At 45.0% G+C, this 18940-nt stretch overlaps 1 protein-coding gene and 1 non-coding gene across 2 annotated transcripts; one reads left to right on the top strand and one right to left on the bottom strand.

Moving 5' to 3' along the window:
• Window positions 1-8146: 8146 nt before the first annotated feature.
• Window positions 8147-13060, bottom strand: GSO1 (Leucine-rich repeat transmembrane protein kinase). Its single transcript, XM_010262505.3, has 2 exons — window positions 9006-13060; window positions 8147-8913 (listed from the first exon to the last, which is right to left on the bottom strand). The coding sequence occupies exons 1-2, from the start codon at window positions 12436-12438 to the stop codon at window positions 8549-8551; spliced, it is 3798 nt and encodes a 1265-aa protein (XP_010260807.1). The 5' UTR covers window positions 12439-13060; the 3' UTR covers window positions 8147-8548.
• Window positions 13061-18812: 5752 nt separating this feature from the next.
• TRNAN-GUU (transfer RNA asparagine (anticodon GUU)) lies at window positions 18813-18886 on the top strand. Its single transcript has one exon. It is a non-coding gene; the product is annotated as a tRNA-Asn (tRNA).
• The last annotated feature ends 54 nt before the right edge of the window (window positions 18887-18940 follow it).

Here is an 18940-nt window from a genome sequence, read left to right as displayed (position 1 = left end):
CCAGCTCGTCTACTAGGAGGCAGAATAACAGCTTGCAATGGTGGCCGGCTGAGTACAACTCGTCATAGTTGAAGCATTGGCCCTTGGCTCGGCGCTCTGCCATCTCAGCCCTGGATAAGCGTCTGATGGGAGGTGCTGTCGTGCTGCTACCCATGCTAGTTGCCGCTCGGGTGGTGTTGTTGGTGAAAGGGCGTTGTTCCCTATTGGCGGCCATTGAAGACCCTCCTACGGTAGATCTTGGGTTCGCCCAAGTCGTTGCGGGACACCCCATGCTGGACGGCCCTCGGCTGATCTGCAACTTGTGCTCGAACGCTCGGGCCAGATTCATTGCTGTGACCAAGTTGGGTGGGCTCTGCATCTCCACATCAACCCTCAAAGGTTCCGATAGGCCGGCTGTGAACATATCCACCTGCTGGTCTGGCCAAACCGAAGAGGCTCTGGCGAGAAGGGTCTGAAACTGCCGCTGATAATCTGCGACGGTCCCGGTCTACTTGAGGTTAATGAGCTCCCCCAAGGGGTTGCTCGTTAATGGGGGCCCGAACCTGAGGAGGCAATACGACTTGAACTGGCCCCAACTAAGGCCTGGTTCCTCCTGCTCCACTCGGTAGAACCAGAGTTGTGCTTCATCGGTCAAGTGGAATGCTGCCAGGCTGACCTTGTCCTTCTCTTCCATGCGCTGATTGCGGAAGAATTGCTCACAACGGTACAACCATCCAAGTGGGTCACCGTTGCCGCTGTAGGAGGGGAACTCCAGACGGCTGTATTTGGGTATGATTGCTGCTGTTGGTGTGTCACTCTGTCTCTCACCGGAGCCCTCTGCCTGATCTGGGCGGCGACTGTGATGAGTGGCTGCCTCTTCAGGACTCCCTTCTCTGGTGGAGAAGTATAATTCCAGTAGTCGTCGAAGTTCCCTGACGTCCTCTTTAACTTCCCTTACCTCCGTGTCATTTTCCACGAGATGGTGTTCCAGCTCGTGAACCCTGGTCGATAGCTGCTCCATGTCGCCCATGACGCTCGGCTCTGATACCAAAATGTTATGGGCCCGGGCGTAGGGTCTCGTCACGGGGTGGTTTGCTAGGAAAACTCCTTGCCTTCCCCTTGCCTTCCCTTTGCGAGTTGACCCTATGATGGCGGACCGAGGGGTGATTTGTTCAAGAGATCACCTAACTCTCCCTGTTCTCTTCTTGACTGAAAATTCGATGACTTTATTGAATAAATCAGCTCCTTAAATAGGAGATTACAGGAGGGTTTCCTTCTTGTATTCGGCTAAGGTAGTCCCTCTCTTATCGCAACTTAAACTTCTATCGAAACTCAAACTCCTACTTCTAAGGGAAACACAAAAATAGGGGATAAGGGAAAGGTACAACTGGTGTGTGGGCCCCGCTCTACGTTGGCGTGCGCCCTACCTTGCTGCTGCTGTGGGGTGCATGCTGCTGCCGTGTGGTGCATGTCGCTGTTGTGCGGTGCGTGCTACTGCTGAGTGCTGCTGTCGTGCGGTGCATGCTGTTGCCGGGCGGCTGGCAGACTGTACCGCGGCGTGTTGCCGGGCGGTGCGTGCCGCCTATGCCGGGGCACGCTGTCAGGTGGTGCGTGCCGCCTGTGCCGCGGCATGCTAGTGCGTGCCGCTAGGCGCGCTGCTGCTTGTGGTTGCGACGCAGTGTGTTGCCGGGAGTCGTGTCCATAACAGATTCCCAGCTCGTGGTCAACTAGGTTACAGGCGAATACGAAGAACGTGAGCTCACTATGATTGCATACTTGGCAAAAGTAAAGGAGGCTCTGCTCAACTTCCAGTCACACTTCATTAGGCAAATCCCGAGGTCAGAGAACACTGAGGCCGACGCCCTGTCCCGGTTAGCCAGCACGAGTCACAATGCCATGAGAACCGTGTACATAGAGGACTTACCTCGGCCCAGCATTCTCGATGGGGTAGAAGAGGTCGCTCCCGTCCTTGAAGCAGAGCCGAGCTGGATCGACCCACTCGCGAGATTCTTGCTAGATGGAACCCTCCCTGCGAACCGCAATGCAGCCAAGAGGGTGCAGCACCAAGCAGCCAAATATGTCATAATAGACGAACGGCTGTACCGGCGATCCTACACGCTCCCCTACCTGTGTTGCTTGCGACCTGCCGAAGCTGAGCTCGTACTCCGTGACACTCATGAAGGTCTGTGCAGCGGACACCTGGGGGGGCAAAGCCCTCGCCCAAAAGGCACTTCGACAATGATACTACTGGCCAACGATAAAGGCAGAAGCCGTCGAGCTCATCAGAAAATGTGACAAGTGTCAGAAGCATGCCAATATCCACCATCAGCATGCTGCTGACCTCAAGTACCTCACCAGTCCATGGCCCTTTGCACAATGGGGCATCGACCTCCTGGGGCCATTCCCGCCAGCAACAGGTGGGAGAAAGTTCCTAGTGGTGGTAGTAGATTACTTCACAAAGTGGATATAAGCTAAACCTCTAGCAACAATCACAGCCCGAAACATACAGAACTTCTTTTGGGAGAACATAGTATGTCGCTTCGGGCTACCTCGGGTACTGATCTCCGACAACGGAAAACAGTTCGAGGATATCAAGTTCCAAGAATGGTGCCAAAATATGGGAATTCGTCAGAACTTCACATCGGTCGCACACCCGCAGGCAAACGGTCAGACATAAGTAATGAATAGAGCCATCCTCTGCGGACTGAAAGCACGACTAGACCGAGCTAAAGGGTTGTGGGCAGACGAGCTACCAAGTGTTCTGTGGGCTCACCGAACTACGAAAAAAACCACCACGGGAGAGACCCCCTTTAACCTCACCTACAGCACCGAAGCGGTAATCCTGGCGGAAATCGAAATACCTACACTGCGACTAGAAGCATATGACGATCAGACAAACGGAGACGAGTTACACACCAACCTCGACCTACTAGATGAGGTAAGAGACCTCGCGCACATCCGAACAGCGGCCTACCAGCAAAAAATAGCTCGGTACTACAACGCCAGAGTAAAGAAGAGGAGCTTCCGTGTCGGCGACCTGGTTCTCCGTAAGATCATGGTACCCGAACCCGGCGTGGGCAAACTCGGACCACATTGGAAAGGACCCTACAAAGTAAAGAAAGCACTTGGGGGGCATACGAGCTCGAAACCTTAGAGGGTAAGCAAGTACCCCGAGCATGGAACATCGTCAACTTAAGGCGATACTACCTATAGACCACCAAAACAGGCCGTGCGAGTGCGGTAACCCGGGCAGGAAACAGACGGGACGTATGGTCAGTTCGGCAAATACGTTCAGTTCGGGAGAAAGAACAGCCAACACTTAACCAAAAGAAAAGTCATTCCATTTCAAAGTAAGGTAGTACATTTCAAAAAAAAAAATTACAAGCCCGGAGCTACTTCTTCATTATCAGAAGGCACTTCAACGATACCCGAAGGCCTTGCCTCGCCCTCGGAATCTGGCTCACCATCAGCAGCATTGGCCATCTCCTGAGTTATGCGCGAAGTGAATATGGCACTAATATCGAGCTCGGGGTACGTATTCCGGATCATCCACCGGCTTAGCTTGAAACCCCTTCGGTACGAATCCACCATTAGGTCGTCAAAGCTCGGCGAGGCGATGTACTCATCGACAGCCTTTTTCTTGGCATCTTCAATACCTTGAGAAAAGATCTGCGTCCTCTCCCTAATGTCCTCTTGAAGGTATTCGACCTGATGCTACAAATCCAGCCTCAGGTCTGCCATGTGCTTCACTACGACTCCCATGGCCTTGGCATCTCTTTGAGACCTCACCTGCCTGGCCTCTGCAGCACGAGCAGCCACCTCAGCAGCTCGGGAAGCCGCCTCAACAGCTCGGGAAGTCGTCTTGGCAGCACGAAGAGCCTCTTCAGCAGCTCGCGCCTGCCTCGAGCTCCTTTCCACCTGGGCCGCCAAGGCATGGATAGAAGAGTTCACCTACCAAAAAGAACGAGTAATCAAAAGAACGACAGCAAGAAGGATAAAAGCAAAAGAGCTCGATAAAAAGTCTGACTTACCACCATGGCATGAGTAACAGCACGGCAGGCCACCTGGTGCAGAGGGAGATCAGTCCACGCCGTGACCTCCTCGGGGAAAATGGCCTCCTTACTCTTCTAAAGAGCATAGGTCGGCGACAACACACTCCTGAATTCCTCTGGGGCCCCCGAGCCCGAGGGCCCAGCTCGCGTATGAGCAGACCCAGAGTAAGCAGGAGCACCAGAGTAGGTGGGAGCCCCCGTGTAAGTAGTCTCAGCATACGGGCCCCTTGCCGCTTCTTGCATTGGAGGAGCCATCTCGGGCTCCCTAGGCGGATCCCCTGACGGGTAGTCCGGTACCTCGGGCTCCGCATCCCAGGGTAGCTCGGTGCGAGTTCGCTTGGCGACTCGCTTCCTCCTCTTCATGCCTTGAAACAAGTGCCCACCACGAGTCCTTCCTGAGTCCATCACACCTGCAAAAAAGAGTTCGGCATCAGAAAAAAGCCAGATAGAGCAAAACAGAACCTCCAAGTAAGGAACCTACCCGAACTCAGGCCGGCCGCAATGAGCTTGGCCTCCGTCAGATACTGTTGGCACTTTAGCCCAAGCCACGCCCATTGCCAAAGGCCCTTCACCGTCTCTTTGTCAAGCGTAACACCGGAGTCAGGGGCGGCCACCCCCCACCCGGGCGAGGAGACAGGTAATACACCCGCCTATGCCCGGGGAGGAGACCCGCTTGCTTCTTAAGCATTAAGATGGAAGAGAAGATCTCCAAGTCTAAAGGAAAGCCTTGTTCGCTAAATAGGGAGATTGTCCCCACCAAATTACGAATGGAGTTCGGGTGAAGCTGGCCGACCGTAACGCCGAAGTGATTCAATACCTCGACAAGGAGGGGATGGAAAGGCAATCGCAGCCCCGCAGCAAGCTGCTCCTGGAATATCACGATCTCAACAGGACCGTGCTCCCAAGGAAAGCTACCCGAAGGTATGAAATAATCGTACTCCCCAGGCAAATTGTAATAGGTAATAAGGGATTGAAGCCCCTTAGGCGTCATGGTCGAGGGGCCAAACTTGTCTAACGTCCGACCCCGACGAGAGGTGGATGCCAAACTACCCGAGGCGACTCGACCTACGGGTTCGAACTCTTCCTCGAGCTCTACCTCCGGCTCGCTAGGACTATCAGGGGATGCGACTCAGTTCGTAGAACCTGCATCTGACCCACTTGAAGAACCGTCTGAGCTATCCGAGCTAGACATCGAGGAGAGAAGGTGGATTCCAGGAAGGTACTCACCCGGAAAAAAGCTTGAACAAGACTACGGGAACTTGAACGAGCGAAAGCCTTGAACGCGAACTGAAAGCCTAGACGCGAGCTGAAACTTGGACGCGAGCTCAAGAGGCAAAGCACAGAAGTGACAAAGCGACTGGGGTCCCCCACTATTTATACCCACAATGACCGAGAAGCAACAGCACAGATCAAAGCCAATCCAACGGCCCGCAGTTGCGCTCGCACGTCCCCTGAGACCGAGACGTGATTGGCGCACGTCTTTTTGAAACTGATAGAGCGCCCGCGCACGTCTTTCTGAAACTGACAGAATGCCAGCGCACGTCTCCTCACATTAAAGGTGGCAGCGACACATTTTCAAAATTTGAAAGGACGCCTACTGTCACGTCTCCTAACGGCGTGCTTTTTTGATTTTGAAATAAAGCGCGCGCTGTCACGTCTGGCAGCATTTGTAGGCAAGTCGGCGCGTTTTCCGTCTTTTGGGCGCTCAAAGAAATTAACCCTGACAACGCACCTCGCGCTATCAGTCAACCGAGATCCGAAGTACAGGACAAATCCACCTGCCACCTTGCAAACTCCCCCCACCAAGATAAGACCCTTAGCACGAGGAGTGGGGGGCAATTGATGAAGGAAGATTTGGCCCGACCTCGTAATCACTCAACACGTGGCAAAGGCGAACAGCTCGGCACAACAGCGCGCCTAGGGCACAAGCACCAAAGGGAGGAAACCAGCAATCCGAACTCCCCACAAGGAGCCCGAACTCCCCACCAGCAATCCGAACAAGGAGCCCGAATTCCCTACGAGGAGCCCGAACTCCCTACTAGGAGCTTGAACTCCCTACGAGGAGCCCGATCTCCCTACTAAGAGCCCGAACTCCCTACGAGGAGCCCGAACTCCCTACTAGGAGCCCGAATCTCCCTACGAGGAGCCCGAACTCTCCCTTAGGCCCCGAGCCACACAAGGCAATGACCCGAACTAGCCCGCCTCATGGCAGTTCGGGACACTCCCCTATCCGAATTCAAGACTTCACCTCGCTCGCCACTCCAGCACTTCACCTCCAGGACGCCGAATTGAACAAACGTACCATACCTGACACCGAGGAGGTCCGTATCCAAGGGCGACGCACCTGACTGACTTGGGATCTGACCCTTGACAGCCGCACTTCAACAGTCACCTGCCACCACCACTTGCCACCGTCATCGCCAGTCGTAGAGACGGCTTCGACAAAAGGGAGCAGTGGCGATTCTGTCCAGCAGAGGGGATGACACCCGAACTAGCAGGAGCCCAGAAGTAATCATACCCGACCTGATAGAAGCTTAGGAGTGAGTGCACGAGGTGGTTATAAAAGGCTCCCTGCCCCCCAAGAACAAGGTACGTGAACTTTGCACCATCTGGTTTTATCTTGCCTAAGAATTCTAATTTGAGCTTCGGAGCATTCATACCGGGTTCCCCCCGGAGCTTCCTCATCTTCTCTATTTCATGCTCCCTGTAGCTCCGTTCAGAGGCAAGGTCTTTGACAGATAGGACCAGCCAGATTGCGCACCATCAATACCCACCAAAACTAAAACCTTCTTGAGGAATCCCTCTTCAAGTTCAATGAGGCATCTTCAAACATGATTACCATGAGGGCGCCCTTACCTTGAAACAATTCATGATGAAAAGAGATTGGTTTTTTCTTACAATTGCAAGTGGGGAAAAAACTATTTTTGGTAAGATCTATTAGCAAAAATAGATTTCTAGAAACAACCAAATCAGCAGAGCTGCAGAGGAAAGAAAATCATATTAGAACCAGCCTCCCTCCTCCCAAGAGTTCATTATAATATCCAAATCATCAGTTAAAACAGAGAGATACTTGAAAAGAATGATACCAATCAATAATGAAATATACGATGAAGAAATATGAATTTTCTTTTCATGAAACCCACCCATTAGTAGGCAAAGAAAATTTGAGTTGTTAATACTCAAGAGAGCAATAAATCTGGAAAAAAAAAAAGAAAAATTAAAACAAAAAAAATGAGAAACAAGGGTTTCTTCTTTCGGGTTCATTGAGTACTCATAGGTGAAGGCAACAGACAATGACCCTATCTTCAAGCAAGAACATTTAGAAACACAAAGAGAAAAAACCGCCGAATGAAGAGAATCTCTCATTGAAATACTGGTCCTCTATGCACATGCACATACTCCTTTGCCCCAACACCCAAATCCTTAGTATTTGCTTCTACGAAGGGATCAAAGGTAATAGAAATCTGGAAGTCGAGTTCAGAGTCTTCAGACATGAACCTTGGTAGTTGAAAGTGGAGGACTACAAACGGAATTTCTTTTATGTTCTAATCACAAATACTAAGAGCTTATCTGAATTAGGGTTTTGAAGTTGAAGAAGAAAGAGGTTGAGTGGAGAGGAAAAGGGGATAACATGCCGTGTTTTGATAAAAATATATATAAATAAATTTGTAAAATGGTAAAATAGGTATTTGGGAAAAGTGATTAATCAATTTAATGTTTTCGTCATGATCATTGACAGAAGGGAGGTTTTTGTTAAATTATTTAAAAATTTAAGAAAGGTTTTTGCTAAAATGAAATTATAGGAGAGGTTTTTGTATTTTACCCTAGAAATTATTACAGGATCATAAATATTGAATCTCAAATAAAATGATATTATCACAGAAAAATTTAAAAAGAAATGAGGATACACAAGTGCCGGAACTTAATACAGGATCATTCCATGTTTTGACCATTTATTAACAGAAACTGAGAGTTGAGGGTCTGATTAAAACGTGACGTGATGGTTCCTTTTTTTATTCACAATCATGGATTAGTTATCCATAACTAATTGAATATCTTATTCTTATCTTTAACAGTCCACTGTAATCTGCATTCATCATTATAAAAATACAATATCACAAGGTGGATTAAGCCACCCAACATTGATCTTTCGAATCTCATCTCAGAGATTTTTTTAATTATACATATGAACCCAGATTCCTTCGGAAGATCTACATCTTTTTACCACAGCTTAGGTATGCATTAATTAGCACGCAGAAACTCCCATTAGGTAAATATCCTCGAATTTCTTTTGTTATCTATATGCATCACTCACTATAACGTTAACTAAATGGAATATGAATGGAGCCATGTCAAATTCTCAGAATTGAGAGCTGTGGAAGAAGCATTGCTGATTTACAGCATAAAGAGGGATCATCAAACAAAGGTTGAGTGAGAGCAAAAACCAGAGACTGAAAGTGAAGAAAAAACTGGCCGAAAATCGATTCTGTAACCTGTTCTAAACTGGGAGTTTTCATCTATTGCTTCTGCGGAGTCCTAGTCGTCTTCTTTTCTGAGGAGTTGGATATGTGAAGGAGGAGATCTGACACTTGCCGGGATGATGGTCTTTCTGCTGGGGCAGTTCTCGTGCACTGCAAAGCAATATCAAGCACTTGGAATACGGCACATTCTTCATCTGGTAAGAGTGGTTTCAGTGAAGGGTCTATTAACTCCTCTCGTTCAGCTCCTGGCATTTCAATGCGTGACTCCACCCACCTCACCATGTCCATATCTGCTCCAAAAGTTCCACCAGTGGGCGTGCACCCACTCACCAGCTCCATCAACACGATACCCATGCTGTACACATCACTCTTCTCCGTCGCCTTCATCGAGTATGCATACTCTGAAACAGAGGAAATCAAATCATTATCACACAACTGTTTGATATATGTAACTAACATTAAACAGAACTATTTTTCCCACTGATATTCGTACCTGGTGCAATGTAACCGTAAGACCCTGCAAACAAAGAACTTGACTCAGTGCACTCCGAGTCATGGTTCTCAATGAGCAGCTTTGCCAGGCCGAAATCCCCAAGGTGTGCTTCCATGTCTGCATCCAGAAGTACATTGCTTGATTTGATGTCCCTGTGAATAATCACTGGTACACAGTCATGGTGAAGATATTCCACTCCATGTACCAACCCAACTGCAATCCTGAGCCGCATCTCCCAATCAAGGTTTTTCTTCTTCTTGCTATTCGCAAAAGGATTATGCAACCAATCCCATAAACTTCCATTCTCCATGTACTCGTATATCAACAGATTCGACCCTGCGGCTTTGTTACTACAGCATCCTAACAACTTGACCAGATGTCTATGCCTTATCCTCCCCAGTGTCCGAATCTCCCTTGTGAAGCTCCTATCCAAAAGGACATCATCCTTGCTCAGTATCTTCTTTACTGCAACTGTCTCTCCACTTGGTAACTCTGCCTTGTAAATCGTCCCAGACCCACCTGTTCCAATCATGTACTCATCGCTTAGGTTGCCGGTGGCTTTCATGATGTTACTCCATTTGAATTCTCGCCTCATGGCACCATGTCGGAATAGTAGTCTCCGCTGCATGGAAGAGCTCGAGGAGTGTACACAGTTCACTTCCCGGTCTCTTCTGAAGGATTGGTGCTTATGTTTGATCAAGAGTGAAACTCCAAGTACCATCACAACAATGGCGACAAAAGTTGAAACAGCTATTATTGCCACCACTGACGATGCATTAAGCCCAGAGTGGCTACGGTGTGACTGTAGCAAGTTGCTGCAGGGACTGAGAGGATCCCCACACAGGCCAAGGTTCCCTGCAAAGGCCTCAGCTGGCCAATGTGAGAATTGCTCGTCCAATTGGCCTTGAAGATTATTGTAAGACAGATCAAGCATGCCCAGGCTGCTCATCTCCCCAACTTGGGGAGGGACTTCACCAACAAGGTTATTGTGAGACAGGTTAAGGATTTCAAGTTTTGATAATGTGCCAATGGAAGGTGGGATTTCACCAGTAAGATTGTTGTGGCTGAGGTCCAAAACAATCTGTAGATTCTGGAGCTGTCCAAGCTCTATCGGAATTTGTCCATCAAAGCTGTTCCTTGAGAGCCGGAGCTCATAAAGCTTGCTCAACTTGCTGATGTCTGAGGGGATTGGTCCAGAAAACCTGTTGTGGTCGAGAGTAAGGACATTGAGGGACTCAAGATTTCCAATTTCAGGAGGTATAGTCCCATTCAAGGAATTGACGTCAAGGGAAAGAACCAGGAGATTGGTACAGTTGAACAGTTGATCAGGAAGAGGGCCAACAAGTAAATTGGAAGAAAGCTTGAGCTCACCCAACAGAGGCAAGCTTCCTAGCCACGTTGGGATTGACCCAGAAAGAAGGTTGTTGTTTAGATCAATATGGGAGAGTTTCTTGCAAAATGAGAGTTCCATGGGTATGGGCCCGGTGAGTGAATTGCCAGAGAGGTCTAGGAGTGAGAGCTCAGTGATGTTTCCTAATGTCCAAGGGATGTTTCCTGAAAATCTGTTGTTCCCCAGTCTTAATCTATCAAGGGAACGTGAATTCCCCAACTGGGGAGGAATTTCAGAGTCAAATGAGTTGTTAGTGAGATCAAAAGAAAGAAGAGAATTCGAGCTACACAAGGGAACGATTGTGCCATTCAATCTGTTGTTAGAGAGGTTCACTCTAGTCAGGTTGGCGATATTTGCTAGTTCCTCAGGAAGATTACCTTGGAGGGAATTGTTGTAAAGCATGAACAGTTTCAGTGATTCAAGGAACCCGAAAGTTGCAGGGATGCTACCAGAGAGACGATTATCTGCCAAATCCAGGGTATCAAGTTGCTTGCAGTTACCTAAGCTGGCGGGAATTTCACCGGATAGATCATTTTGTCTGAGATGAATCAGATTCAACTCCTTTAGCCTTCCGATAGTAATGGGAATGCTTCCGGAGAACTGATTTCCGTAAAGATCGAGCATCTGCAATCTCGAACAGTTGGTGATCTCTATAGGAATCTCCCCCGACAGCCGATTTTCATAGAGATAGAGAGTTCCAAGCTGCCCCAGCTTCCCAATCTCCTGTGGCAGACCTCCATGTAAGTTGTTGTGGTACAGAGCTAATGTTCGAAGATTGCTGAGGTTTCCAATTGATGGAGGAATCGTCCCAACCAGGCTGTTGTTGTGGAGATAGAGATCAGTTAGATCAAGGAGGTCGAACAATTCAATGGGTATCGGTCCTTCGAACCGATTGTCAGCTAAATCCAACTGTGTCAGTGACCGGCATTCCCGTAAACTTGCTGGGATTTTCCCAACCAACGCGTTATCAGATAAAATTATTTGGTCCAAACTGGTGGTGTTTGAGAAGAGATTGCTTGACAGAGTACCAGAGAGCTTGTTGTTTGACAACACCATGTCCAGCAGCTTGTCCAATTTACCCAGTTCTTCTGGGATTTCTCCCGTCAACCTGTTATAGGACAAGTCGAGATTCTTAAGACCACTCAACTGTGCCAGAGACTTTGGAATTTGGCCCTCAAGCTGATTCCCCATGAAATTGATATAAAGGAGTTGACTCAACTCACCTAGCTGGCTCGGAATCTCTCCTGACAAAGTATTATTGGCAAGGTTTAGAGTTTGGAGATTGCTAAGACGACCCAATTCAGGTGGAATCGGTCCAGTGAGATTGTTGAGAGCCACGGTGAATGTAACAAGGCTCGTGCAGTTGCCCAGCTCCGGTGGAAGAGGACCTTCTAGATAATTTTCTTGGATATTAAGTGTCTGAACATGGCCAAGTTGACCGAGTTCTGGAGGAATCCGGCCGTTGAGATTACAGGTGCCTAAGCCAAGGAATACCAAGTTGGAAAGGTTTCCAAAGGAACTTGGGATAGAACCGGTAAGATCGTTGTTGCCGATTCGTAGGAATTGTAGACCGGTGAGCGAGCCGAGTTGGGTGGGAATCGTCCCAGAGAGTTGGTTAGAGAAGAGAAACAGAGACATAAGTGAAGAGAGGTTAGATAGCTGAGGTGGGATGGGGCCCGTGAGACGGTTAGAGGACAGATCAAGGTGGAGCAGGTTGTGCAGGAGACCGAGTGAAGGTGATATCGACCCGGCAAGTGACGAGTCGGATAAGTTGAGACCCGTCACGTCATACGAGCCATCAACGGTGTCCGATCCGCAGGAAACTCCTCTCCAAGTGCAGAACTCGGGGTTGTCTTCAGACCAATCGTCCAAAACGTTTAATGGGTCTTCAACGAAGGATTTCTTCACCTCCAGAAGAACTCTTAGAGTCGTCGACAAGTCTGATGAGTCGACATCGTCGTCCTTGCACGAAACGAACACAGATGATAAACCCAACAACAGAACCAGAAAAATATGAGATAAAACGGAGTTTCTCGTCGCCATTTCCGCCGAAACTGAAGCCTCTATCTAACGTCTCTGTTCGAATGAGGAGGCTGAGAGAAAAGCTTGAGAGATGAAGCACGGCTTCTTAAAAACAGTTAAGCCCGCTGCTTCCATATTAGTGACTCTCACTCTCTCGATATCAGCATATGATCAGCTCATCACTGATTTCTGCTAGCGATGGTTCATGAATGTATTGAATTTCTCCGGCGGGTGACGACAGACTTTGCCTCGTGTAGCTGAAGAACTCTGCCTCGTTTGGCGTAAAACGCGTAATTTGGATTTGGGCAGTCAACCTCGTGGTCGTGGGCGAGTGCATGAAGCTTCTGTTCTTGAAACTTGATCGGTGCCTGCAGAGGCTTTAAATGGGTTATTAGAACAAGAGATAGGTGTTGGAGAGTTGGCGAGGGACTGTCAGTGTGATGCAGCAAATGCCACTAATGTCAGCTTCTCGAAACCAGAGAGAGAGAGGGGGGGGGGGGGGGTTGTTGTTTACAGCTCTCCTCGTGATCGTGATGGGAATGCAACAAAAACCTGGAAAAGAACAGAGAGGAAGAGAGGTTTTGAAGCTTTGAATGCGTGTGGTTGAAACTTGAAAGATCAAACAAGGCGAAATAATTGTGGGTCTACTCTTTTTAGTGACTTAGTTCAGGGGGATGATATGGTAGCAGAAAGAGAGCTGTTGAATTCCTATTTCACTCTAGTTTATTATTAAATCAGTGATTTTAAAAGCTTACAAAGTCAATAGGGTCCCCACTCACATGTGTCATCCCAACGTATAAAACAAAATCTCCAACTTATATTCTCTATTCTCCTTCACGGTTTCTTGTTTTCTTATTTATCAGAACTAACACGCTTTGATTCTTATTGGGTTGAGCAACCAAACCTTAGTGTCCTCTTGCTCCCTTTGTCACTGACTTTTTAATCCTCTACTCCTAAACATTATTCCTCTTCTTCATAGTTTACACACGAAATACATATTGTACAAGTCATTCTATGGTTTTATATTCATATATATGCTTGTGTTTTCTGAAAGAAAGTTGAAACAAAAGAAAACCAAGTCTATTTGCCTAAGTATATGGATAAGGACATGGCTTTATGATAATATGATATTGTTAAGGAATATTAGGCTCTATTCTCCATGCTTTACCAATTTACAAATCAAGCATATCTATAGCTTGGGATCTACACCGTTCATCGGAAACCCAGAAAGGAATCTAAGAAATTTGATACAATTGTATACATTCATGCAGCTGTCTTCAATAATAGAAAAAAATAAATAAATAAAAAAAAAACCATTCTTGTTCACAGTTTTGGGTGATAAAAAAAAGGAAATTGGTAGAGAAATGGGAAACCATTCTGAACAAATGACCATGTTGGATGGCTATAATTGAATAATTTTAAAATGAAGTTTGACCTACTCGGTGGATTATCTCTGACTGTGATCATAATTAATTTGGGTATGTGGCGTTGGTAGGAGAGAGGAGAGCATCTCTTCCTACCCTTATGCACAGATAAACATATAATCCTTTTATCTAATGATCAGGAAGCCTTTGGGGATGATGGGTCCTGTTCTTTTGGGTCTATTTGGTAAACCACCCCTCAATCCTTTCCCAACTACAAAAAAAAAGGTGAAGTTATTTCTTTTCTTGCAGTACATTCATCCTGAAAAGATGGGTTAATTAAACCCAATTGGACCTTTTTATTCTCCAAAACCATTGATCCGCTTGTCCATTTATAACATGATTACCATTAATTAATTAATTTTTCCAATTTATTAATTAATAACATAGCTATTAGCTAGAACTAGGTAGTCTCAGACTCTCAAGCAAGCGACTGATATAATGTATATATGTAAAGTGCGTCAGTATTTATGTGTACCGTCATGTGAACTCGATATTGTTTCTTGCTGAGAAATTCTCCTTTATTTGTCTTATTACTTAATTTGATTTAATTTTGATTTATCACCTACAACTAAAAGAGTTAAATCCCATTGCCAGCCCCATCTTGTCTTTATTCCTCTCCTTCTCCCATATTTGTCTCATCCCCATTCTTGTTTTCTGTACCAGGAAATGGGCCTACAGTCCAATATTGTTCCTCTCTGATCATGGGCTGAAAGAAAAAAAAGTGGGAATAGAGCTGGCAATAGAAAAAATTAACCAACGTTTCATTTCTCTCTCTCTCTCCTTGCTTAAGAATCCTGTAAATTCATACTTGTTTGGAAATGAACTGTTTAGAACATATACCAGAAATGAAGTATGGACATAAGCTAGAGTTGGTCCACCCATTGGAATGTATAGATAGAGATATAAAGTTGGCCATGACTCCATGTATATGTATTGATTCTCGTGAAGAGATGAGATACAACAGTGAACAGTCAACCCAACCCTATTCATCAACCTGTCTCTTCCACTTGTGAATGGAAGAAAGAAAGCTTCATCTACACGAGACCTTAGCTCAATTAATTGCAGGTTATTTAACAACTTCTTTCTCAAAAGATGCAAAATGTTTTCAAACATTAATTCTTACAGCTCAGTTTGGAAGGAGTATAAATACAAATATCTACAATACAAATATATACAAAATAATATAAAATGTAAGGTTTTATACTCTACAAATTTGTATTTGTACTCCTTCCAAACTGAGCCTATGGTTAACTTTATAATAGTCCACCACATCGGCTTCCAATGGGAGCCAATCATCCTCTTAGGAAAACCCTGTTTGTCTTTTGGGTTGTGTCGACAAATCAGAAAATGGATCAGTTTCTTTGTTTCTAGTAGGGTCTACCCAATTCAAATATAATACATTAATTAATATCTGAATTCAAATAGAATCTTATCTCAATTGGATTTAGATGGGAACCAAATGAGATTCAGATAGTTTATATCATTAAATTAATCAAAATGTTATATTTTATTAATTATAAATGACTTTGATATTATATATAACATGAGAAAAATAACTGATGTGGTGCAATCTGGTAGCTCCCTCATGTCTGATGACTTAGACTTCAATTTGGATGTTTCTTGGTCAGGGTCGAGCTGTGCTAGGCCGAGTTGAAGAGTGGTCGAGTTGATATGTACTGCAAGAAGAAGAGAATTAGAGTGCCTGGGTGTTTTTACCCAGGGAGGGCACTCTGATGCTTAAGTCAGAGAGTGTTTGAGAATTTTTTGAGAGATTGAAAGAGCTTGAGAGTGTGATTATGTGTACCTTTCCAGGTAGAGGTGAGTGCCTTTTATAGGCACCCGTGGTTAGAGCCCTCTTGTTTCCGCTTTGTTAGGCGCGTTAATGTGTTGGTTGCGAGATCTCCGCGGAGGTTACAATTTACCCGAATAATTTTGAGGTGTGTGATACGGTAGGCCGTTCTAACAGTCGAGATATCGGTACTCTTGGTAGTGTACTGTTGGGAATGATTAGTGGGTCCTTCCTCGTAGGTCGTCTTGAATTCCTACAGCTTGACTGGCTCCTAGGACAGGTCGTCGTAATCTTACGAGGTTTACTAGTTTGGCCTTGCCAAGGTGGAGGTCGACTTAGGCGAGGTGCTCCAAGCTAACTTGCCGAGCTGGTTTGCTTACTCAATGCCGAGGTATCATCCGAAGGCTACGTGTCAATAATTGGGAGGACGAAATTACCCCTCATCAATAACAAATAAAAGCTAGAGAGGTTTCATGAATTAACGATTCTTTAAAAATCATTCAACATTCAAACCAACTTTAAATACCAATATTTACATATTAAATTTCATTTAGATGTAACCATATATGTTTTAATCCTACAAGATAAGACACAAGGTTTTTAAAATCGACCTGGAGAATGAATCGGTCAGGAGTCCGGTTCTTGGGTTGAACGGTCCAACCGTTCGAACCAAACAGTCGGCCTGTTCTGACAAAAAAAATTATAATAAAAAATGGTTAAAACGGTTCAAACAATTCAACTGTTCGAGTCAATGGTTTGCTGACCAAATCAACGTTTTTTAGCCAAAATCTGGTTTTGGCAAAAAATGGAACCGGTAACCTGACCAGTTCTTGGTTTTTTTGGTTCGACCATCTAGTCTAATCCAGTTTTGAAAACCATGATAAGATGCATCAAATCATGTTGGAGTGGATCCATATTTTTGTTTAGGCTCTCATTAATTGTGGTGAAAATTTTATTTGCACCGGTGTAATTAAATGCATGAGAATGCAAATGGACGAAGTGTAAATTCTGTTTTACTTTTGCTTTAAATTTGACCTTGTCTTCTTTGTTTCCTTGTTTGTGACAAGTAAAATGATACTAGTTCCCACTTTATATTATATGAAAAAGAAAGGAGAGGAACTGATCAAAAAAAATAAAGAAAGGAAAGGAGGAAGATTATTCATTTTGTTTCTTACTTAAGGCAAGCAGGAAGGTGGTGCAAAATTTTGCATCAGTTTTTCAATTGCAAAATTTGCACAATCAATAAATAAAGATAAGATTTAAACAAATACAAAATTTGTATTAAATAAGGGGTTATTTGGCCCTCCAGTAATGTCGCACCCATGTGTCAAGTTTGAATCATTTTATGACACCTTGGCATCACATGTAGCTAGACCTTGCCCGACTAAGCCAGCCTCTATGATTAGAGCTCTACCAATGGGAGACTTATAGACCATCTGACGATAGTCCGGAGCATGGCATAAGCCGATAAATCAGGTGACTGACTTGTCTCCCCGACCTAGGCAACTAATGACTTGTATAACTAGCTGCCCCTCCGGGTACCGACCTACGTGACATGTTCAACCTCATCCACCCACCTTACCTATCAGTTCTGAAGCACACAATGGCATGTCACCTACCTGGCAGTGATGAGCCCTGTTGCCTATATAAAGGGACCTTCATGCCTTCACATGGTATGCACGAACTTGGACATTACTAGCTCTCTCTCTTTCTTTTTCTCTTGCTCTCTCTCTCTCTCTCTCTCTCTCTTCCTCTCAAATTCTCTGTTCTCATACTCACCAGCTTGGTTAACTTAAGCATCAAAGTGCCCAATCCGGATCCAAACCCCTAAGTACTCTGAGATCGGTTTGCTGACCTCATCATCCTTGCATTTGAACTTTCTTCCCGTAGAGAGCCGGAGTGGGATCGAACACCATCAATCATAATCATAAACAAACAGGTGCAAAGTGAACCAGATGCAAAATTTGTATTCAGTTTAGACTTTATTGCAAATTAACAGAGCCTTAACTACAAATAGATGGGGTTTGAATTGAATGACCTTACATTGGATTTGAATTCAAATTCACATCATTAAACAGATACCATTTGGATCTATGAGAAGGGGCATGTAGATTTTTCATTCTTTTGACTAAAGAATAATATCATTATATTAAACAACAATATAAACAGACAGGGCCCCTGGACCAATACATCACTCACTAGCTGGAAAATAATGAAAGTAAAAAACGATGGCACAAAACCAATGCATTCACCATTAGTACAATCCTGAGCTAGCCACAATCAGGGGTTGTGCGGTTGTCTCTGCTAATATGAGATCATGGACTGAATTTCCTTTCGTATATCTTCGACCCCATTAACAAAGCTTAGATGATGATAATGAGGTGGCAATTGGACAGGTTTGGGTGGATTGGGGTTGAGTTGAGTTGTAATATAATCCATTTAATCTGCTAACTCATTAATGATCCGTTTATGATGATGTGAGAACTAAATTTTCTTAGGCTGAATTTGGAAGAAGTACAAATGCAAATATGTAGAATGCAAAATCTTATATTTTGTATGTATTTACGCTGTACATATTTGCATTTATACTCATTCCAAACTGTCTTAGTGTTTCTTGGATTTTCCAGTCATGGTGTTGATTAGCTCGATACAAATATACACTCACACTTAACATAGATAAATGTTATATTCAGCTAAGACCCACCTCACAGCCCTTGCAGCCCAGCATTGAAACGTTTCTCCAAAAATAAAAGCATAAAGTATGAAGATGTTCAGATGAGCGGCTCCGAGGTTTGTAAGGGCCAATTTTTTAAGAGGAAATCCCTAACTCATTTTCTGAATAGAATGGGACCCGATATAATTAATGCATTTTCACTAATTTTAGCAATATAGAAATCAATTCTTGTTTGGATCTATTTTTGTTTTTGGAAGTGGATTCGGAATTCCAATTCCTATAGAATAACATCAGCAGTAGGTAGGTAAGATATATACAAAATGGACACCATTAAGATTTAAGGTTATATATACATGACTTAATTTTTTTTTTCTCAAAATCAACCTACCTCTTCCAAATTCCAATAGACAGTTTCCGATATTTGAAACCGAAGACCAAAACAGCTCAATTTCTGCATTGTGACTGAAATTCACAACATCAAAGTATCTAAGAATTTTATATTAATGCAGCTGGAGTAGCTCAGATGGTTAGAGCGTGTGGCTGTTAACCACAAGGTCCAAGGTTCAAGCCCTTCCTCTAGCGTTTTCAATTTATATTTTAAACTAAAAATATTTAGTTCATATATCCAATGGGCTA

This window comes from Nelumbo nucifera, chromosome 7, assembly GCF_055504915.1.
Source record: "Nelumbo nucifera cultivar China Antique chromosome 7, China Antique-T2T, whole genome shotgun sequence".
NCBI lineage: Eukaryota > Viridiplantae > Streptophyta > Magnoliopsida > Proteales > Nelumbonaceae > Nelumbo > Nelumbo nucifera.
Note: the sequence above shows the minus strand (reverse complement) of the source record. Positions and strands in the feature narration are given on the sequence as shown.

Bases quoted from the DNA above. Each gene is read 5' to 3' on its own strand.
- GSO1 (XM_010262505.3), bottom strand. From the start codon at position 12,438: ATGGCGACGAGAAACTCCGTTTTATCTCATATTTTTCTGGTTCTGTTG. The intron at 8,914-9,005 runs GTACGAATATCA...CCTCTGTTTCAG, and splicing joins TTACGGTTACATTGCACCAG to AGTATGCATACTCGATGAAG.